The sequence below is a fragment of the Cyanistes caeruleus genome, chromosome 4 (assembly GCF_971803275.1).
Source record: "Cyanistes caeruleus chromosome 4, bCyaCae1.hap1.1, whole genome shotgun sequence".
Taxonomy (NCBI): Eukaryota; Metazoa; Chordata; class Aves; order Passeriformes; family Paridae; genus Cyanistes; species Cyanistes caeruleus.
This window is the reverse complement of record NC_141704.1, coordinates 14,239,647-14,262,636: the sequence shown is the minus strand read 5'-3', so window position 1 is coordinate 14,262,636 and position 22,990 is coordinate 14,239,647. Positions and strand designations below refer to the sequence as shown.

The following is a 22,990-nucleotide window of genomic DNA, read 5'->3' as shown; positions in this document are numbered from 1 at the left end:
TTTGCCTTAAGCGTGTTTTCAGCCCATTGTAAATGTGGTCTAGTATACAAATTATCACTGATATTTGTAATAATTTACTGACGTGGGAAGCTGTCCTTTTCTACTTATCCCTTCTCTCTATTTGCGGCAGGTATTTATGAAAAATGTCTTGAAATAAAATTTGGAAAACTGGTGTAGAGTAGCAATAAGTCACTGTGGTTTTTTTCCCCCTACTAATTGAGTTGAAATTGAGTTTAATTTGAAGTAAGATCTCACAACAGATTGTGAGAGTTCCTGGTACAGTTAAAAGTAAAACTGTGCTAATACAGCTACGTTAATAGCAGTCTGACATAGCCAGAGTGACAGATTTTACAGCAATGTTGTTTCAGCAGTGACATTGATTTGTTTATTAGATATGGTATCAGGTTAAACTGTTACAATATACGGTAGGAAGTTAGAGATGGTATCAGGGTAACAGAAACCAAAAGTGTATTTCCAAAAACTGATCTTGGAAAGGAAACGAGAGTGTGCTGTGTGCCAACAGCTTTGTGCTCTCAGCCTGCCTGCCTGCTTGCCTGGCTGCAGTGTCAGGAATCAGAATGGGGATATAGAAATGTCTATATGCAAAAGATACAATTCATTCAAAGTATAAAAAGAATCAGTTTAATAATTTCAGGTTGTGTACCTATCATACAACTTTCACTGTAAATCTTTTCTTTTTTCATTTCAAGTAAATTTCTTTTCATGGTGTGAGAATTTCTTGTAAAACAGGAAAACAAGATGATACAGGAATCTCTAAAGTAAATACCCAAGAAGAGATTTCTCCCATTCTGTTTCAATTTATAATAATCACCAAAGTGTAATTTTAGCAAAGAATATAAAGATGCCTAGTGATATATCTCCTTCAATTTATTACTCTACAAAAATAATTAAACTGTGATAAAGAAGCAGTAGTTGAAAACATACTGTGGTAGTGAAACACACTCAAAGCATCCAGATGAACTGAAGTTATCTGACTAAAGGAAATTCAGTAGTACATTTTAAAACGTATCAGTGGGAGCAGAAACTTAACCTTTCAGGTCTTTTCTTGTAATGCTTGTACTCTCTGTGTACTTCGTACTTTATCTGTAGGAAAAGAGGTAATAGAATAGCGCACGCTTTTAGTTTGTCATTTCTTCTGTGTATATTTTGTTATATCAAAAGCCTTTTCTGGATTTGCTATTCATCTTGCACTCCCCTCTCCTCCCAATTTTGGCACAACCACATATCACATTCAATAATTCAAAGATAAGTTCTTAATTTCTTGGCTGTTACAACCTAAAAAATAAGGTAACAATTTTTCCACAGGAAGTGCATGTTGCCCTCCACCTTTCTGTGGTCCTGATGGCTGTAGCTGCTTTAGAGCACTTCCTCCTGCCTTCTGCTCTTTTCCACTGGACATGTACTCTTCACCTTCTTCACATCCTTCTTATTTAACACTTACTGGCTCTGAGTGATTCTGATTTTCTTGTTAATCAGTTAGTATGGGGATTTTTTCCTTTTTCTTTTTTTTTTTTGCCTTCCCCCACCAAAACAAAACCCAAACCCTGGGTTTAATTTTGCTTCTTGAATTGCACAAGTGTTCTGTGAAGTAGAAAAAGCAGATGGTAATTATAGAGTCAGATTCTTCTTTCCTCTTGGTGTAAGACAAATACATTCAGTGATATTATGGCAGAATGTGTGAAGTAGGAGTGGAATCCAGCTCTTCTAAGGCTGGAACATTTTAAGACAGAAGCTGATTGTCCTTAGCTGTATGTTGGAGGTATTTTGTCTGAATAATGGGTAACAGAAGAGTAATTTAGTGTATTCTAGATTTTTTAATACTGCACTGAAACTTTGCTAAAGAATGCTGTATTCTCTCCTTTTTTTACTGACAATTGGCAACTAAAACCTTTTTCATAGGAAACAAACAAAAGTCTAGAATATTCAGCTATCAAAGAAGTTTGATGATTAGCACATACATTGATTTAAAAATAAGTACTTTGTACACTGCAATATAGTATGCTTAATGGTTAACACAGCAGAATTTTTTTTCTTCTGTCTGTGTGAATTCTGTAACCTTTCAATGTATTAATTAATTTAAAATGAAAAAAATCCAACAAGGGTGGGAAAAATAGGATATTTAAATATAGGTGTGGTGGGACATAGTGCCTGTCAGTCCAGTTCAGTGATACTCTTACCAAAACCTCCTTCATATTAATATAAAATAGATGGTGCTGTTAAACCCAACTTTTGGTGTGTAGAAATAAATAATAATTATGTATGACATACATGTATGTATTTATGTAACAATGAAGGAAAAGAGGTGAATTAATCTGATGCGTATCCACTGCATAAATTTTTAATATATTTAGAAAATACAAAAGTTACTGCTAGTCCCCTGGCACTAATAAAATAAGCAGAACTTCTGATCATGTGTGGATTACGTGCCTTATAATCCATGAGAATTGTTGTGTACTAGAAACTAGTTATTGTAAATACTAGTATTTACATTTCTGTTTCACGGGTTTGTGATGTACTAGCATGTGAAGGTATTCTTCTTGAATATTCTAATAGATACTGGCACTGCACTCTGCTTATTTTGGTATTTTTATTGTGGAATAGCTTCATTTTACAATGTAAAATTGAATGGAAATGCATTTTCAGTTAAGAAACAACATAGTCAGATACCAGCTAATACTTTAGAGACAGAGAACGTGTGGAAATTGGCAGTACTTGCTTGTGTTTCTGAGACATGTTTGCTAGAATTAATATTTTTGGAGTCCTGTAGGATTCTGCTTGCCTTAGGCTGAGTGGTGTGAAATGTAATTGAACTAATGATTCACTGTGGTGAGATCATTTTAAGAATGTAGTGGGCTTCTTATTGTACAATACTGTGGCATAAATTTGCCCCTTTTTTTCAGCAATGCTGCCTCTTTGCATTCTGTTTTAGTCTATCTGTCAAGCACCCACACCTTCATATCGCTCCTGAAATCCTCTTGTGTCTGTAGGATATGTAGTATATCTTCACAATTTACTCTTTATTTTGTCTTGTGTTAAATCTGTCATGCAGTGCAGATCATGTATGGCTCTGTTTTATGATGGTTTCTGGACGTATGTAGGATGGCACGTATTCTTACTTGTATTCCTTCATGCTGTATGCAGAATTTTTTTTTTGCAGCCCTCAAAGTGTACTCCAATGTAGTATAAATCCCCTTTTAAAAAATTTAATGAAGATGAAGAATAGTAAAAATGAACCTGCTTATATTCGTAAAGGCAATCAATGAATGTGATCGACACAGCCTTTAAAACTGGGCTTAATCTTTCTGGGTAATTCCTAGGCTGCTTTTTCTCTGCTATGAAGTGCTGCTTCATTGCATCTGATTTTCTAATGAATGAGCTTTTAACACTAAATGTGTAATTCTTGAGGTTTTATTTAATTTTAAAAAGTAAGGTTATGTTGTCAAGAAACCTTTCAAGTCTGAAAGCTTTTCTAAATGCATTTTTCAGATAAGGACATGATGTAGACTTATTAATCTGTTCATTATCATTTCTCCTTTCCTTCTTTTTAAATGAATGAGTAGTATCTTTCATTTAAGAATGCTTTATTGGAAGATTAGTAATCACGGAAATCATGTTATGATATTAACCCTACACATCCCACATTCTTCTCCTTCTAGTGTTCAAAATACAGAGGATAGCTTGAAAGAGAAATGAAGAAGGGCTACAAAAAAGGAAAAATAATAGCTTCTGCTTAAATATTTTGGGTGCATTTCTTTTCAGAAGTAATTTCCAAAATAATTTTTTAACATTGTTAATGTGGAGGATATGGGTTTTAAAAAAAATCTTACTGCATTTACTTCCTCTCTGCAACCTCTCAAATAAGACGCAGAATTTCAATTCTTGTAGGAAATCAGAGATAACATGAATAAAAAAAATGCTTTAAATGAGTGCAGTTGAATGAAGGTATTTTTGGGCTAGTTTCAACAAAAAAAGCCAGTGAAAATATGAAAATATGTTTGAATATATAGTAATTTCACATAATCAGTTATTGTCAAGGGGATAATAATATTTCTAGGTAGAATTTCAACAATTATAAGTGGTTATTCTTTGTGGAATATGGAGCTGTAGTATTATATTTTGAGTCTTCACTTCTGGTAAGCTAAGGCATGAGTCCAAGTAAACTAAGGTACATTAAAAGTATTTTTAAGCACAAAACCAGTTTTGGCAATGCACATATGATTAATAATTTAGTGATGTAGTGGAAAAGAGCTTTTTGTTCTCTTAAAACTGCGCTTTTTTTATACGCAACTTCAGAAAAGTGCTTTAGAAATCCTAATTTTTTATGTAATAATACTTTAGTCAAACTAGCTCTTGTATTCAGGGGTATGATCTGCTTTTTTATATAAGATAATAGTTATTGAGAATTAGCATTTTAAATATACTGGTAGCTGGTGACACACTGATCAGTTTATGTAACACAAGGAGTGAAATCATGCTCATTGATTTTGCAGCTTTTTGTTTTGTTTCCCCCTCCCTGCCACTGTTTCATTGAAATTAAGAATTTTTTAAGCATGGCATGGTGCAAACAACTTGACAAACTTATGTTTGGATGAATATCTTAATTCTTGCTTACAGTGCTATGGATGATGATAACTTCATAAGACTTCTTGGTTCTTTGATGCAGGTTTAAGGTGAAATTGAAAAAGACAATATAGAACAAAGGTATGCCGTGGCTGCCCAGTAATGCAGGAATACAGTAGCTAGCAGCATTGGTGACCAGTTTGTGACGAGGCAATTGCATGGCTAGAACTGAACACACTGGAAAATAATAAAGTTATCAAGGGCAAGAAAAATTATCTTTTACTTTAGCTGTGGCATTTAACAATCATATCTTTGTAGATAGATGGTATGTATGAAAAATTTCTGTATGAGAGGTCACACAAGAGGTCAGTGTGAAAAATCTAAGCCTTTACACAGGATTGACTCTGTTGGTTGTCTTATAGCATCAACCAAATAATTTTCTCATCCATGCTTTTTTTCTTTCATTTAGCCTGTTACCCTACCCTGTCCTTTGTAATTATTCAAAACTGTGTATTTTCTACGTAGAAATTGTGGATCTGAGATTGTATATGCAAAACTTTTTACTTAAGAGTACTGTCAATTTTTGGGATGGCATGAGTTTTTTTCCCCTTATCAAAAGTTTCTGAACCACTCAAATACCATGTAAATTGCTTTTTCTGCATGGTAGTCGCATGCTGGAGAAGATTGAAATAAGTGCGATATCTAAATATGAGGTCAAAATGCATCCAGGTTGTAGCTGCATAATATTCATAATTCCTCTGATCAATACTGTTTATGAATTAAATTTAAAAACACCATATCATACAAAATGGTGAATTTGTGCTATAGAAAAGTATTCCCAAGTGCAATTTTTGCTTAAAAATTCTTTTATATTTACAGAGAAACTGAGCCATACAAATATTTTTAAAAGTTTGCACTTCTTTAAGGCTATTTATTTTCTAAAAAAAGAGGACTTGAATATTTTTGACAAATATACACATGGTGTTACGCTAACAAACAGCCATGCAACATATATCTTACATAATGAAGAAATTGAATATACAAGACCTACTCTATTTAACATATATATTGAAAATATACAGTCTCGCCAATAGTTAAAAAAGTTTTTCTTATTTGGCAGTATTTTTTTACACTTTGTTCAAATATTCCGTTTGATGTGTTTTGGTGAAAACTGAAATCTAGTCAGTGACAACCTGAGGTACTAAACATTTCTGCCTTACTTCGCTGTCTTCAAAGGTAATCTTTTTGTTCCTTTTAGGCTCTATCCATGAGTTGTGTATTACAGCGTTATTTGGCATGGGATCTGCTTCCACTATTGAAACAACTCGCTTTTTCATCTTACTTTTCAGAACTTTCTGAAACTTTTGCCTTGTGAATGCATAAAGTAGAGGGTGAAATATAGTTGTTCCATATGCCATTACTAGAAAACATAATCTCAACTTTACCAAAAGGTCACTTGGGCCCAAACATAAGATAGTGGTGTTCAAAACAGAGATGGGTGTCCAGCAGAGAAGGAATGTTGAGATAATCAGAAGGGACATTCTGAAGACTCTCTTTTGCCGTTCTCGCCGCTCCCGGTGCCGTTTTACAGCTCGGCGTAGAGCAATTATGACAGACACGGAAGTCCTTACACCAAAGACAACATTTTTTCCTCCACTGCCATGGGACATGTCCGTAGTCTCGTGTTGAGTGGTCAAAGAAATAGTTTTTTTCTTTCTGTTTTTCTTCTTTTGTCCTGTTGTAAATCTTGTACCAATCCGAATATTTAGGGCCTGGAGTATTTTGGTGTATGTAATTAGCATTACTATAACAGTGAAGAAAAATATTGGAATCTGAACAAGAATGTGGTAGTACATTCCTAGTTCAGTGTGGTACTCGTTTGTACTCACGCACAGAAGTGTCTTATTTTCCCAAGTACTTGCACTTTGAAGACTGAAAAAGTTGACTTCAATGAAAGGAATCAGGAAGGAAAAAAGTGAAATGATCCATATTGATGTCATTAATATCACAGCCCTTCCCATGGTCAGGATTCGGTTAGCAGGTTTTACGGAGATGTCGTATCGGTCCAGGGTGATAGCGAAGACGTTGATTGCAGTTGAAACGCTTGCAAAAGAGACACAAGCCTCATGGAAGCAGCAGATGAGAGCAGTGTTACTCTCCAGTGAAAGCAGAAGGATAACTATAGTTAGAGGAATACATCCCACACAAATTATTACATCAAGTACATGAAGGTTCATTGTAATTATGTTACTGACAGAATTGATTAAGTTGGATTTCATACAGTAAAGTACCAGCACGGTGAGGTTGCTGCCAAGTCCCAAAACAATTTCTAACATCAAAAATCCAGTGAGAGAAACTTGAAAGCTTAATGGATATGACAGTGGTTGGTACATGTTGGTATCGATGTCATCAATGGCATCTCGAACTGTAATGTTAGATTCGGACTGCATGTTGACTTCCAGAATGGGGGACAAACACATTCTTTTGTTGCAGCTGGTTTTTCTCCTGAAAGGTGAAATAAAATACGGAACTATTTGATTTCTTTTTTTTAACGCTCATTGTAGATAAATGCTGGGGAAGGAGGAGGGAGGGAAAGCAATATTCTTACCAAACTCTTCATTTACAGTATGTTTAGAGCTTTAATTGGCATTGACTCAAAAGCCTGAAGATCTAGAGTAAGGTCTTTGCTTTTTAAAAGAAAGCAGGATTTGTTTGAAAAAAGAAAAAAATGGTGAAAAGCTTCCACTTAGGGAGGCAAGCCTTTGTTTATAGTGATGTGGTTTTTCACAAAGGGCTCATTTGTTGAATAAACCATACTTTGTGCATAGCCTTTGTATTGCTTTGAGGGTCATTTTAGAAGAATGTTGTTAAGTATTAACAAATTAGTGATCAAGATAATTTTAAAAAGCTCTTGTGGAAAAAGAAGTGTTAGGAGCATGGAGCACTGTTGCTTATGTATCATAAAAAGGATGTTTAAATTATTTATGCCAATTTAGCCATATCTTTCTTAGGAGGTTTACAGTAGTGTTGTGGACTGAAAAATCATGTTCTGTTATTCACCAGATTTTTACAGAGTTTAAACCTTCTGTTCATTTTAATCTTCTGTGCATCTGTGTCTACAATGCTTGCCACTACAACAACTTTTTATAAATATATATAATTTCAAATGCAAAACTTATGTGGGTTTGGTAAACTGAGTTTATTATAAAATACTACATTTCCTTTCTCTGATTTGAATATTAAATTTCTTCAAGAAATCCATGCGTACATGGAATGGAAGAGTATTTAATTTTATTCCAGAATATATTTAAGGGATTAATTTTAGCAAATAGTACTTAAAAAGAAAATTGTCTCTTTCAGGTTTTGTTTGTGGTTTGCTTTTTCTTTATTTACATACTACATTTAAACCAAACAGATTTACATATGTAGCATCTTTCTCTTAGGAATAAGTAGTGTTCAAAAAGGTATTTCTTTTATCTAGCAGTTTTTCTATTTTGTGTCTCATCTGCTTAGTTTTACACATGTGGGTAAGTTTTAAATATAGCATCTGCATGTAATATTGATGTTTGTATTATTTATACTGTCAGCCAGCTCTTGAGTTTGTAATTGAATAAATAAAAGAGAGGTTATTCAATTTCTTGTTATGATTCTGGAGGGGTTTTTTTTCCTAGGTAGCTCTAAATTTAAGAGGGGACATATTTGGCATGAAAATAAATTTGAAGGTCAACCTTTGTTCTAATCTAAGTACATTAAAATGGATAGCACTAAGGTGAACAAAATTGAGCTCTTTTAAAATGAAAGTATGAATTAAGCACACTTGGGATACAGTATGCAAATGGATTTCATCTGCAGTTCTGAAAAGCCTCAATTGAACAATACTATTAATTGCAAATTGTATGATGAAAGTTCTTGGTATTCTTCAACAGTTATTTCACATGTGCCTCTTAAATAAAAAAGATGTAAATTAGAACGTATTACTCTCAGGTGTGAAATGAAACAAGAAATATTTCAAAAGCTTTGTTTCATTTCTAATTTAGGCAACCTCTATCTGTCTCACATTAACCCTCAGGAGTATGATCTCCTCTTGCATGCTGTCCTGGCTGTGAATGGATTTCAAACCATTCCAAATGCATTGCTGGATAAATGAAGTTCTTTTATATTAGCAAAAGCCAGGAAGAAATCAAAAGCAGATCTGCTAAAACAAACTACAGTCTCACCCTAACATTATAGCAACAGAGATTTTGTGAAAACAGAAAACCTCAGATGTGTTAGGCTGTCACGAATAGATGAAACATCACCTCCTTGCTGCCTTGCCTGGGTTTGGGGTGCAGGGAGGCAGAGTGGTGAGGACAGGATCTCGTCCACCCGGTGCTGCGTGGGCACAGCCGGGGCACAGCCGGGGCACCTACCTGTTCTCTGTGCCTCAGGGGCCTGGCACAGCGGGGCAGCAGCTTGGCAGAAACTGATACATGGTGGCACTGAGAGATTTTTGACACGCACTGTAACCTGGAAATCAAGTGGTAGCTGAGCTCTTATTTCATTTTTTGCAGATTTTTTGTTTCCCTTTTTTTTTGTTCCTGCAGTTCAGCAGCAAAAAGTTCTGATTAAACATGGGGGCTTCTTAATTGTCTCAGATACTTCTACAGACCAGGGCATATTCTGTGTGTCTGTTCTGCGTTTCAAGCCAGCAATAACAAATAAACCTTCTTTTAAGTGATGTTAATTTCCTTCCCCTGTTGCATTTTGTAGAAGCCTGTTTTTATTTTCCAGGTTTAAAGAAAAATAATTTCTGCTCTCTGTTTTCAGTGTGTGTAGACATCCTTAGTTTATGGTTGCGTATTTCTTTCTGTAATATTCCTGCTCATTACTTTTGAGTGATGGCTTAGTGAAAAAAGTTGCTATACATCATAAAATCCAGTTCATGTGCTTTGAGAGTAACCATGGGTTACCTAATTTGGTTTATTTTGATTTAAGGAGAATAAATAACATCATAAAATTGAGAGAAAAATATCCATTAGTCATTATGACAAGTAAGTTATTTAATGAGTAGTATAGAAAAAGCTTGGTTAAACCTTTATTCAGCTTGCTGGTGAAGTATGCATATTCTCCTTTTGGGATTTCATGTTTCATTGTCTCTTCATGCATCAGTAGTTTCCACAATTCTGGTTTTAAATTATAAATCCCTCTTTAAGAAATGCTCACCATTTTAAGAATCAATCATTGCACTCTTCTTTTAATGAAAATCTGAGCAGATGTGTTAGTCTTCCATGTATATTGTTGAAGTGTCATGCAAACAAATGGTAATGCAAGTGTGTTCCATGTTTTGTTTTTAATTCCTTTATGTCTTAAGAATACATTTTAGGGATGCATCCTGCTGCTTGTAGGTCATACAGCTACAAAGATACCCGGTCAACTGCATTCTTCATATTGTCAGTTGTAAAACTGAATTAGTTGCTGCATGCCCTTGTGAAGGGGAGGAAAAAAAAGGTTAAAAGTAGGGCTTATCATTTCAAAAGTAAAGTAATGCAAGAATGTATTTTCTAATATCACTTCATGAATAAAGAATCTCTAAAATTGCATCTTATGGATTACATAGAAAATCAGTTAGCCTGCACTCTATTTGTCAGTAAAATCATATTCTGTCAGCTTACATGAATTTAGGTTTTTTGGACAAGTTTCCTGTTCTCCAGATAGTGCAGGTTACAAAAAAATCCTGGCTAGAAGCAATAACTGTTGGATGCAGAGTGTCTGTGACTAAAGCTAGAAAATGTAGTTTTATAGCTCCAGTGAGCAGGTAGTTTATACATACAACTCTCTTGTCTTTTAATGAACTGAACAGAGTTAATGAGCCTTTTAGAAAAAAATGCTTGTGTTTAATTTTCACACTGTTATACTTTCCTTTCCTGAAATAAATGTTTAGCAAATCCATGCTTTTAATAAATGGCTTGAATGTACAGGATAATGAAAGAAATAAGTTTAAAAAAAAAACAGCAGAGAAGGGGGATTTCCTGAGCAATCAGAGATTAGTTATATTAGCCAACCTTCATAAAGCAATAAGTATACACTAATTACAAACTGTCTGATCCTTCGAAGAGTAACTGAATAAATCTGAAATGTATTTAATTGCCAGTATTTGGAAATACTGCTGAGGGAGGAAAAGCATATTCCTGGTTGCTTTATGTGGTTATTTTCCCCAATATTGTATGAGCTTAAACTATACTGTCTTTATGTAGTACAAACAAAACAGGTTCTTAATATTCTATAAGACTTAAATACAGAATAACATTTTTCTAGCACTATATTTTTAATGGGGAAGGGGAAATAGCATTTAAATATTTCCTAGTCTTAAATATAACAATATATTACTGCTTAATATAAGTTGAATCTGATCTGTTTTTTTCTCCAATTTTTAATTTGGTTTAATGTTGCTTATTCTGCATATCATAATAAGGAACAGGTCTTACCTCCACTAAAGATTTGGTAAATTCTCGATGCAGGTGAAGCAGTTCCAGGTTGGAGGGATTCATTTTGTTCACTTGTTAGAAGAGTAGAAGGGAAAGAGGGTAATAAGCATATCTTCAAAAAATGACCTTAATGAAAATTTGTGCCTGTACTGTGCCATTGTTTCAGCATACTGCTAATGTATACAATTGCTTTAGTTCTGGTTTACAGGCTGCTGCAGTCTCCCACTCTTCCTACCGTAGAATCAATAAGCATCTGAAAATACATAATGAAAGTAATTTAACATACTGAAGGCTTCTTGTCTCCAGAGACACCACTGAGATTCAAGCTTTCTAAAAAAGAAGAGCAGTGCTTCTGAGAGGAAAGCTTGCGATGGGCAGCTTTTGCAGAATGACAGCCTACCTTGTCGCTTCTCCTCACTGCAGAGAGATGCAGTGCATTCACTAATTTTGATTGGTCAGTGATGTTGGGCTTAAATTGTGCTTCATATATGGGATTGATGCCCTCCCTCCCCCCAATTTATATAAGGATTCTTTTATAAAAGGACTAAATTTACAAATGATTTATGAATTCTGGAATATATTAAGGGTATGCCTGTTTTATTTTTACCTTTTCACTCTTTACTTTGTGTACACTGGAAACCACATGGCACTGAGAAAAAAAAAAAGGATTAAATGGTTATTACTTTAAAAGCTTCCAACAATCTATATTTGAATTTGCCTACTTTCCATTTCTGAGCCTTTTAGGTGTTTGAGTTTTTCATTTGATTTTTTGTTTGTTTGTTTGTTTTGGTTCGTTGATTTTTCTTGTCTTAAGAACCTTCTGAAATAATACTGCCTCTTTAAGCCATGCTGAATTTCACCATGCATATATACATGCAAATGGTCATCTAGGTTTTGCAGCAATAAGTTATATTCAGGACAACTTGCTACCCACATATATATTAGGAAAATTTATGTTAGGATGCAGTGAGATTATTCAGACCCTGGTAATTATTCAGACGTGATAATTCGGTTGATTCATGATCAGAAAAACATGATTTTAAGATCCATCACTATGTGCAATTTATGTATATAGTTGTGGAGGTTATTAATTTTCTTGAAATGTAAACTTCTAAAAAAATTGTATGTTCCACATTAATTTTGCTAGAGGCTTGACAGGTTTTTGTAAGGATGTCTTTCTTGTGTGATGTTCTTGACCTTCACTTTCAAGGGATGTCTTTGTTTTCACTTTTTGTTTTGTAACTTATTTCTGAATCTGTTCTATCAGTATAAACAATGCTCACAACCACATAATGAGAAGTGTAGTGCAATATCTTTTTTATTTAGTACTGGTGCTAAATAAACCTTGGAAATAATTTCAGTATAAATACCAAAATAATATTTTTCAAAATCAGTTTGCTGAAACAAATAGTTTAAGAATATCTGAGTATAAAATGTCCTATTGGTAGTTTATAATCTCAAATGAGTGTAGGGCTTTTTTTCCACTGTGATTGAAAAGATTTTTTGGTGATAAAGTGTGATAAAGTACTAAATGTTAGAGTTCATACATAAGTAACTGTGTTAAGATGGTAGTTAGAGTCAAATTTTGATGGGGTCCTCTGTTTTTAGGTTGTTAATGCAAAAACAGAATGCAGTTGTGTAACTCAGATGTCTTTATTTCTTTTCTTTGCTTTTTCCTTCAGTCAGACATCCAATATATTATTTATCTTCAGATAACAGCATGCTTTATTTATTTTTTTAAATGGCTTCTTATTCATCTAGCAGGCTTCCTCTTCCATACTCTTTTGCATTCAGAAGCCATGTAAATAAAGATTGCAGAAACTTTGAACAGAGATCAGTAGGTACCATCAGGCTATGCTGAGATTGAGCCCTTTGAGCTGTCTCTGTATCATCTGCCTCCCAAGAGCTTGAAACCAGTGATACCAGCATAGCTCTTCAGGGTGATGTGATAAAGAGGATTCCTGAAATGCAAGCATAAATACTAATATATTAGAGATTTACTTGCTTCACTTTCAGTATGACTAAGGATAAGTAAGGAAGCCTGTCTAAATTTAAACAGATGAATCTCCATCTCCCTTTCTAATTCTTTAGTGTGTGCCTGAACAAAGATGGAGGTATTGGATGAGCTGTACTGTTAGAAAAAGATGTACACACGGAGGAAGATTGTAGCAGGATTTTGGGTATACCAGGAATATATGGTTCAAATGCAGGCAAAGGGGTCACAAAAGACTACCTATATGACAGGAGGTGATATTGGCAGAAGTTTTATCTGCAAGAAGTGTTTGAGAGGAGTGATAAGGAGCTGAGTTGTTAACATATTAAGCTTAAGTTTTCTGGAGACAAAATCAGGAAAAGAAGCAGTACCATATGGAGGCAATCAGGAGTAGGTGGATGGATAGACATGCTTATAAGCCATTGCTGTGCAGATGCTAGTTAAGATGGTGTGAACAGATGACTTCATCCTCAAAGGGTAGATAGGGAAGAGTGGGCAAAAAGAGCCATGTGCAGGCACCCAGCATAAACAGAAAATGTGCTGTTCTTATACCTGTTTCTATATCAGGATAGATGGGAGAAAGAATTTGACTGGTATTTTGTCTTTTAAGGTAGTGAAAAGTGGGGTGAAAAGGTAATGAGAAGGTAGAAGTATCGGGGAACAGCAGGAGTCCTAAACCAGGAGAGTGATGATGAAGGGTCTGAGGATTGAGAATGGCAACACAAGGAGAGAGGAAGATCCAGATGGTTAACAGAGAATAGACTGTGAAGGGTTGAGGCTGCTGGGTCTGATGTGAGGGGGAAAAGAAATTCAGAGAGGCAGGAGCTTGAATCAGAGTAGAGCACAAGGTGTAGAGGCGTGTGCATGTAAAGAGACACTGGGTGCACAGGGGTAGAGATAATGGCAATTGCCATAACACACACCCCTGAGTGAACACACCCCTGTAGTACTTCTAAATTCAATTCAGGAGTCATAGCTGTATGTGAGAATATATTTTTCTGTTTTGCTGAGAGCAGGAAGTCTAGGAATTTGGAAGTTGTAATGTATTTCTTGGTCCTCTTTTGTCTTACTTTCTGTCTTGCATCTACTGTCTCACTTTCTACACAGCGGAAGTAACACCCCAGCACTGACTGTTACTGCCTTCCCAAATGGTGGGAGGTCATCTCTAGATCTGAAGGTCAAAACTCTGCTGTTATAAGGTCACCCTGAATCAGTTTCTTGAACTGCAGTGTTTTAAATAAGCTTAGTTTGTTTGAAATGACTCATTAGGCTCAAAAGGTCTAGCAGGGCCAAATGAAGTACCTAGTTCTAATGTTTTTCTATCAGAATCCTTGATTTTGGAGCTTTAGAATTATTTTAATGTGTTTTACATTTTAACTTTCCATAAACCTACTGCAGACTGTTTTAACATCCATGAAGATCTTTACTGGCACAGTCGTGAAACTATGTCTGCTCTCTTACCTCGTCCTCTGCATTATTCTTTTTTCATCCTGAATGCTTCAGCAACACTTTTTTTCTTTGTACTCCACATCTTTTTTCCTAGTCTGAATCTTGCTGCTCATTTAGTGACTATTTAGAATTTTACTGCTTCTGGGTCTAAAAATGTCATCTGTTTTCATATTAGGAAGAGACTTGAGATCCTAACTCATACAGATTTTTTAGTGCCAGATAGTGTCTTTAGAGCTCAAGTTGCTTTAGAAAATGAATATTGGGTGGTTTTGGACATGCTGCCCTGGAATTGTTGTTCAGCATTATTTACATGGTGCATCTGCAGAATGCCAACTAGATAGCTCCTCTGTACCTATCATTTACCTACCCTTAGGAGTGTCATACCCAAATCTAAGCTAGCTCTTCTGAATATTTTGTGATTTGTATCTGTTCTAGCAGTTTGTGATCTGTATCTAAAATTGTTTCTTACCTTGTTGTATCTCAGTTTCCTTAATAGTCAGTTACAAAGAATTTTGTTAGAATATTTTTGAAAATCTGGTAACTTCTGTAGTATCGAGGAACAATAAGCAATGGCTAATAGCTGTTTGGGTTTGGGAGTTGTACTGATGTGCCCTTGTTATGCTGAATTTGTAAATGTGTTCTGCTTTCTACATGATACCGAAATTACGGCTTGTTGGTCTGGAGCATGCTGTAGCATGCTTTCATGTAAATCTTGACTCCTGACCCATACACAAGATCTAGTCATAAAGGTTTTTATTATTATTTAAGAGTGATATGCTGAATAGATGACAAAAATTCTGTTAGGATTTGTAGATAATACCATTCTGACTCAGATGGTAACATGTTTTTTTCTTTCTTTTGGCTCAAGTACTTTATTCTCATTTCTTTAATGTATAGAGAACTGTTCTAAGGTTATTATTCCTTTTCTGCAGCAAGGACTGACATCCAAAAAAATTAATTTTCTATTTAGTGTCTTACTCTTAAAGTTTATTTTCTCTTCTCTCTTATTGTTGATTGCCATCTTGCTTTGTTTTGTTATTTTTATAATGACTTACTTAGGTTGGGTTTTGCAAGGGTTTTTTTTCCACTTTTCTAACATTCATGTTTCCCATGACAGAAAACAGTCTTGCATGTGGGACATTGTTGATCTCGGTTCTGCCACTGTAGATTGACATCCCTGGGACAATCTGGATTTTCCAGATTAATTGCATGTCGTTTCATTGTGCTTCCTCTTGTATTTGCAAAGATCTTTGGAAGCAGCACAAAGACAAGTATTTTTAAATAGATATAGAATAGATTATATATAAATGATACAATAGTATATATATTTTTACATGTTTATGTATTTTTATATATAATGTGTACATATTAATTTTCAAGATTCAGAGTTAATTATAATATAGCTGCTTAAGTATGGAAAAATTAACTACTTTTTTTTTCCATGGAATAAGAGTGTCTTATAAGATTCTTTTGAGTTTGTATAACTATTAGGCATAGGTTATTTGTTCAGTAGTATTCCATGTTAGAACAACTGTTGACCTTTTCAGCACTGAAAGATTCTGTACTCATGAGGAAATGTGTAGAATGCCCTTTAGTTATTAATACCAAAAATGTATCTTGTTTTAGTTTTGCACGAGGTGATACCAAAGAAGAATTGTAAGACCATAGCTGGTTATCACTCATATATAAGGAAGGCAGCCTTTTTGTATCATAAAAATAAATTTTGTTAAGTGGTACAGCTAAATCATGATCTTAGTGCATTGTTGCACAATTTTTTAAGCATTTTAGTGGGAAAAACAAAGCAGCAATATCAGTTATGCTCAGGAGGGGAGTATGGCTGGTAAATTTAATAGTAATTTAAATAATATCCAGCTTTTCTCTATGGAAGTGGTTTGTCCTCTGGTATAAACATTTGTAATGAGTGGTATTGTATATTGTAGCAATTTTTAGCAAAAGTTTAATTAGTGACTATAGATTTCAATTTTTTATTTTTCTTTAATTTTTCTTTAAAAATTGTAATTGCTCTGAATTTGTGCTTTGACTATTCTGAGAACTTGAGAGGTTTCTGCTTTTGTAAAATATTCTTAGTTCTAAGCTGGTAATTGTTACTGAATTTTAGTGAGGATTTTCATTATTATGGAAAGGTTTTTGGAATTCTGAAATCATATCTTTTGTATTGCTTTGAACATACAAATAAGAAAGGCACCTGCTGGCTTTGTGTGAGCCTTATTGAAAGCGTGCCTGAAAGAACGTTCATTCCCACAGTTGCAAAGTGGTTTAGCATGGTAGCTGAAATGTTCTGGAGCTGGGGTCCTGATGCTGTGTGGCTGTAGGATGAGGAAGTACTGCCTTGTGGTTTGAAGTGCCATGGGATTGCTTGCCTTTCTTTCATGAAGCTATTTTGTATGTTGGAGGAAGTTTTCAGTGCTGTTCCCTGCTGCTGAGTGGCTGTGTTGCTCAGCACCTCCAAATCCCAGCTCCTTGCAGCTCTGTGAGTGTGTATTGCACAGCAGCCTCAGTGTAGATGGGTCAGGAAGTGTTCTGGCAGCTGAAGTTAACATGCAGGGTAGAAACTTTAGGATCTGGTTCAGGATTCTCAATCAGATATCCTTGTTATGAAAGACATGAGTAGCAGGATATGTGGGATGGGCAGCAGCAGGAGCAGCCCTAGCTGCCCTGTTACAATCCCCTGATGCAGGAGTTTGGTTACACACCTTCCTGTGTGTAACCTTAAATATCCTTTAAGTGGAATTGCTAATTTAAAACAAAATGAGGAAGATTTTCTTTAGAGTTGTTTATTCAGCAGAGATCTTGGATAGACTTTGTTTCTAGTAATTTTGTAAACTAGAAAGGCAGTACCATTGTCTCTTAATTAAGACAAAGTGTTCACGTGGTGTGCCTAGTGGCGAGCATTGTTCTAGCTGAAATTAAGAGACAAATCTTAGGATTAATTGTCCTGTAAGGAAAGAGTGGACACAACATGAATAGGTATAACCTGTCATGTCCCTTTTTTTAAAGCTGGCACAACAGTGTAAAGGTTACCAGCAGGGTGACTTCACGTGTCAGTCTCGCTCAGGTAGCCGCTTGGCTGATTCAGTTTGGAAGCAGTACAAAAAGTGTGTGAAAAGAATCCCGTAGGCTTACTACCCTTAAAACCAAAGTTCAGTGACCACACACAGTAACTCTGCATGTGACAGGAATATACTTTGCCTTCTTCACACCACAAAATAAAACCTAAGGACATGTAGTTAGATTCCCCCCGCCTTGTTGTGAATGCCTGATATAAGCAGTTAAAATAATGTCAGCCTCTACAAATTCTTCAAATTCAGTGTTCACTTCAAATGTAGGAAGTTCTCCACATCAGTCTGACAGTGGTGATATTCCACAAATTAAATTTTCAAAATCTGAAAAATTATATGCAGTATATTTTCTTGTCTGAATTTTTTATATGATATATTACTCGGTTGTCTCCTCTTTGCTGCCTTGGTTCATCAGTTGTTTTTTGCAAGGTTGTTCAGTGAAAGTGATAGAAAATCTGTCTATGCAGTGCCATAAAAAGGCATGTAAGAGAAGTTTAAAAGTAATAAGCTATAATGATAAATGCATAATAATATGGAAATTGAACTAATTTAGTGCAGTGTGTTTGCTTCACATTTCCTCTACTAAAAAAAGTATTCATTTGATTGATGTGCATGTTGATCTAAATTTAGATTTGTGTTGGTATCATATTCAGTTTATTTTCGTTCTTCCTCTGTTGTTTGGGTTCATTCATTTTCATAATTTGTATCTATAATATAGTTTAATTTTTTTTATTGATTATTGAAAAACATCTCTTACTTTCTTAAGTGGATAAATGAAAGAAATATAAATCCCTTAGTTTTTTCACATTTTTTTTAAAAAAATGTATATATTGTAGCTGTAGAATCTAAAATAAATAACTAAACTGTGTTAAAATGGATGCATACGCTTGCATATGAAGAACTAATTTTGTCTGTGAAGCTTTCAAATAGCAAGGATTTTTGTGCCTAAACCATAGTTTCAGTTTTTTTCCATCTTCTAAAGTATTTTTAACCTCACTGCATAATTGTTGTCTTTGAAATCACATACTGTAATACTGAAGCAAACCACAGCTTGTATGAAAAATGCTTTCATTTGCTGTTTTTGGGGAGAAGGCTGAGAGCAGTGGTGTCAGTGGTATATCTGAGGAAGGGGATACTATTTTGCGTTGTGTATGGTTGATGCCCGGAGCTGGCTTTGCAGTCGTTAGGCTTGAAGCCTAAGTTTTATTTTACTAATAAAATCTTGAGAAATTTTAAATGGTTGCTCAAGACATTTTTATTGCACTGATGAATGATGAGAAAATACAGGTTTATGGAGAAAAAGCTTGTCAAATTCTTCGGCAGCCTTCAGTGATGATCTATGCAATCAATTAAAACATATAGGTAGCATGAGTTGCAGTGATAGGAGCTGTGAATGGTAGTTGGAATAGGAAAAAGGAAAAATGTTATGTGCATTATTTCTGGTACCTTTCAAATTGAGAAGCTTCACTATTGCTAGGTAGGCTAGCAGCTCTACCTTGGGTTAGGAGCTCCTGGAGGAAATGTGGAAGCTGGAGAATAGCAATAGCAACAACCCATCAACAGAAAAAGCATGTGAATTATTACTTACTGACTGCCTGTTACCACGCTGTCTTTCTGAAAGAGAAATTGCCATTCTGACACAAGTAGAGGTCTTTTCTAGTTCTCATTCTTTCCAAAGTATATATGGTGCCCAGTGAGAATTTATTCCCCCTGAGAGACAGCTGGATATGGAGAACATTATTTTATCTTATTAATCAAGCAAATTAGTTTTAATGCAAGGAAAGAATGAAAGGAAAGGAGAGCCTGCCCTTTGAAAGTGATTACTATTTTAAACTTTGCTGGTCGTTAGGCTTGAAATGTTTTTCTTTGAAGTTGCTTTATGGTGTAATGTTTTTTCTGCTGCCTTGCTGTTGAAGTAAAAGGAAAACTCAGCGCTTTCTGTGCCCCCTGGGGCAGTTGTTTTTTTTCCCTGCAAATATTTTATATATTCTTCAGAAACCTATTTTGTTTGCCACCATAAAAAAATTATAGTCATCTACCTGTTTATTGGACTCTTGCTAATACCCTGTTTAACACTCCCACTCTGAAATCTTGAAGCTGGCATTATCTCAATAAGCAATGCAAGTCTAGGGTAGAATACTTCAACAGGGATTTTCCATTGGTGTTTGTGTGTGTCTGTATGTAAGGACTCAGTGGCTCTTAGACTGTTGGTTGATTGCATACCTTGATAAATGTTACAGGCTGTGATGATAGCATTTATGAGAGTATAAAAGCCACTCTCCGTAATCTTGAAGCCTGTAGGCAAAGCAGGCAAAATTACAGTGTATTTTGGGGCAATAAACATTGATACTAGACAGAGGTTTAGTTTGTATTCAGTACCCCTAATCTAGAATGAATTTATGTGGACAGTTAGTGTGGATTAACACTTAAACTAAGGATTTTAGCTTCTTGGGTAATGTCCATGACCACAGTGCCTGAGCATCCTGTATCTGCTTCATAGTTTCTGTTCACATTATTGGGTTTGTAGAAAAACAGTTTGGTTATGTCCTAGATGCCTAGTGCAGATCTGGAAAAGCTGTCTGTGTTTCATTAATCTGTCCAGTAATACAAGATGAATTTCTTTTTGAAGAATGCATGGACTGTAGAAATTTTCCACATTTATTCTCTTTGTAGATCTTTAAGCACAGATTTTTAATGGCTAACTAGACTTGACAAAGTTAAACCAAAGAAATGCTTTGGAGTAATAAGGAGAGAATTAAGGTTTGACTGGAAAAAATAGTTTATGTATCTATGTCTCAAGATAGAAATTTATTTTTTTCTTAAGTGAAGTAATGTATTGGCGAAGTCAGAATATAAATTATTTCTTGCACTAACTTGAGTTGTATCTAAATTGCTTTAAGCCCTCAACTGCATTGGAAGAAGGGTGGGGGAGCAAAACAAACCTTCAGAAGATGCAAATAATTAATGAGATTTTAAAAAATATATTGATGAAACACTATAGAACTCTCTACTTCATCATCCATCTTTTCAAAATTAAACATCACCCGATCTCTAAGTAGAAACAGGCCTTGCAGCACAGGGCAAAAATGCAAAACTGTGTTTGGAGAATGTTTCACCTGTAATTTAACATTGAGAAGTTGTTGCTTCCAGCATCAACTAGGAAGTTGAATTAAGTGTAAAGATGCTTCATCAATAAAACCAGTAACAAGCAGTACCATGTAGTTTAACAACAGTTAACCAAATCAATATTATGAGTAGAACAAACTGGACATAATGCTTTTATGTGTGGTACTTTGGTCTGTGCCGTACTGAAAAGAAATTGTCGTTAATATATTAGGTGCCTTGTATTGGTGCATTTCCCCTTCTCTTATCCTTCCCAGTGCCACCTTAGTGTGTGTGCTGTGGCAGAAGGAAAAAGAAGAGACACCCATTGAGGATGAGCCAGGCATGGAGTTAGTTGCATGAATATTTGATGAGAACTGAAGGAGTCACACGCAAGGACAGGGAAATTGTGAGAATTGCTGCAAGGGTGATCTGCTCTTCAGGTTTATTTTTACAGGCTTTCTTCGTTTTCTTAATGATCTTTTGCTATAAATAGACAGAGAATGTTGAGTGTTGAATTTCATGGTTGCTTTTGTACAAAACTGCTAAGAGCTTGACTTGTAACCTTGCTTTAAGTTATGGGTGTTTCGAAAAAAGTCTTCAGCAATATCAATATTTTTTCACTTTGGTGCCACACTGCAGTCCTGTTGGGTATGATCACCATGTATGGCAGTTGGCTGAATGGCATCCTGTGATCAGCTGGGCACAAAATTGCCTTGGGTAAATTTCATCCACAGCACAAGTTGATGAGAATGGAAATGGGATTGATCCCAAAAATTCCATGAACTAGCAGCTGCAGAGGGAACTGTGGATTGTAGAGAGTCCACATAAAATTGCTAATCTGTAATTTTAAATCTTTGTTTAAATCTGTGATTACGATGCAGTTTATTTTTCTCTTTCTGTGCTTGTCTGAAAGCATCTCTATTTTCAAAGTACATTTGAAGATCGCTGAGAGCTGCTAGATGTAGATCCTGAAGAAATGAATTCACCAAATTACTAATCTTTCTAATTTTTTTAGATTCTTTTTAGAAATACATCCAGCTGATATAATTTAATACTTTGGTTTTGTGTGGAGTCTTGGCTAATGCATCTGTTGAATGAATGAATAAATAAATGGAAAGAAATGCAGTTTTAATTCTGGAAAAGCCTATTTTTATTTTTTTGCTTGTAAAATTGGCAGCAATATTCTACTCTAGGATAGCATTATTGGTTACTGACATAGTGGAATAATAGTAGCAGTTAGAAATAAATGTCTATGTTGCTGGGTTTTATAGCTTGAGCTTTTATTATTTTTAAGTAATTTTACCACCTGCAAAATAATGCAAGATGCTGGTTTCTCTTTTGACAAATTTTACACCTTCACAGATTAATGTAAGGCTTCCAGTTTCCATTGATTACTATTATCTAGTGAGTGCTTGTTAGATATCAAAGCAATGAACAGTGTGAGCAGGTCACAGATTGGGTCAGCCTATTCTTTGACAGAGGCTCAAGAAAGCAGCCAGGCAGCTATTGTTTTACTCTCTGAATAGAAAAAAATATTCCTTTGACTGTGTTTTGGCTTTTGAATTCCTACTGAGTTAGTAATTTATTTATTTGAATGATATTTGAACTTTAAATGAGGAAATTCTGTTAAGCTTCTTCTGGGAGAAGAAAATTGTGTCCAAATAGTTTTAATTACTGTACCTAGTTCTTTGCTGTTCAGTTTAGCTGATACATACAGGGCTACTCAAAATGCCTGCTGTGTCCACCACCCAAAGCATTCTCAGCACTGTTCCAGGTCCTCTACCAAACCTGGGATTTTGGGGTGCTGACTTAACTGGCACAATACAGATCTTGGTGCTCTTGAGGAAATCTGTGATTGCTTGACATGATTAAAACTGCTGTCACCACTGCCACTGACAAGCAGTGCTCCATGTGAGCCTGATGTGTTCAGCTGAACACTGTGTACAGAGTAGCTGTTCTCTAACTCCTGTGATAGATGTACCGTACTTGTATTTTGTATGAATGTGTGTATGTATATAAAAAGTACAAAATGGTTATAAAAATGACTTGATTCATCAAAGTGCTATGAATTACACTCTTTCTGGGAGCAGAAACAATGTAATAGTTGAATTCTTCAGATGACAATTCTCCAATGCATAGCACATCCTTCAAAGTGGAATCCTGCTTCCGAAAAGGTACCAAGAAAGAATGATGAATTTGAGGAGATGTAGCCTTAGCCCAGAGCATTTCCAAAATAACCCTTTTTTACCAAGAGTGGGCATGCTGCAGTGGCAGTGGAAAAATCAGTTCAAGCTGTAGTTTGAATTTTGACCCTGGTT

The 22,990-nt window shown here is 35.2% G+C and overlaps 2 protein-coding genes across 9 annotated transcripts in view; one reads left to right on the top strand and one right to left on the bottom strand.

The window, feature by feature from the left end:
* The window catches only part of COG5 (component of oligomeric golgi complex 5), a 189,687-nt gene that overhangs the window by 41,669 nt on the left and 125,028 nt on the right, over positions 1–22,990 (top strand). The window lies entirely within an intron of this gene.
* On the bottom strand, positions 3,586–11,485 carry GPR22 (G protein-coupled receptor 22). 4 transcript variants are annotated; one of them, XM_023918606.2, is made up of 4 exons: positions 11,446–11,485; positions 11,046–11,298; positions 8,991–10,044; positions 3,586–7,086 (listed from the first exon to the last, which is right to left on the bottom strand). In XM_023918606.2, the coding sequence occupies exon 4, from the start codon at positions 7,059–7,061 to the stop codon at positions 5,760–5,762; it is 1,302 nt and encodes a 433-aa protein (XP_023774374.1). In that variant the 5' UTR covers positions 7,062–7,086; positions 8,991–10,044; positions 11,046–11,298; positions 11,446–11,485; the 3' UTR covers positions 3,586–5,759. The 4 variants fall into 4 exon arrangements, 3 of the variants coding, with proteins under 3 accessions (XP_023774374.1, XP_086742917.1, XP_086742918.1); XM_086886791.1 differs by lacking the exons at positions 8,991–10,044; positions 11,446–11,485 and having other exon boundaries at positions 11,046–11,134; XM_086886792.1 differs by lacking the exons at positions 11,046–11,298; positions 11,446–11,485 and having other exon boundaries at positions 9,784–9,872.

What these genes read in the sequence shown, in the direction of transcription:
- GPR22 (XM_023918606.2), bottom strand. Translation starts at nt 7,061, where the DNA reads ATGTGTTTGTCCCCCATTCTGGAAGTCAACATGCAGTCCGAATCTAAC.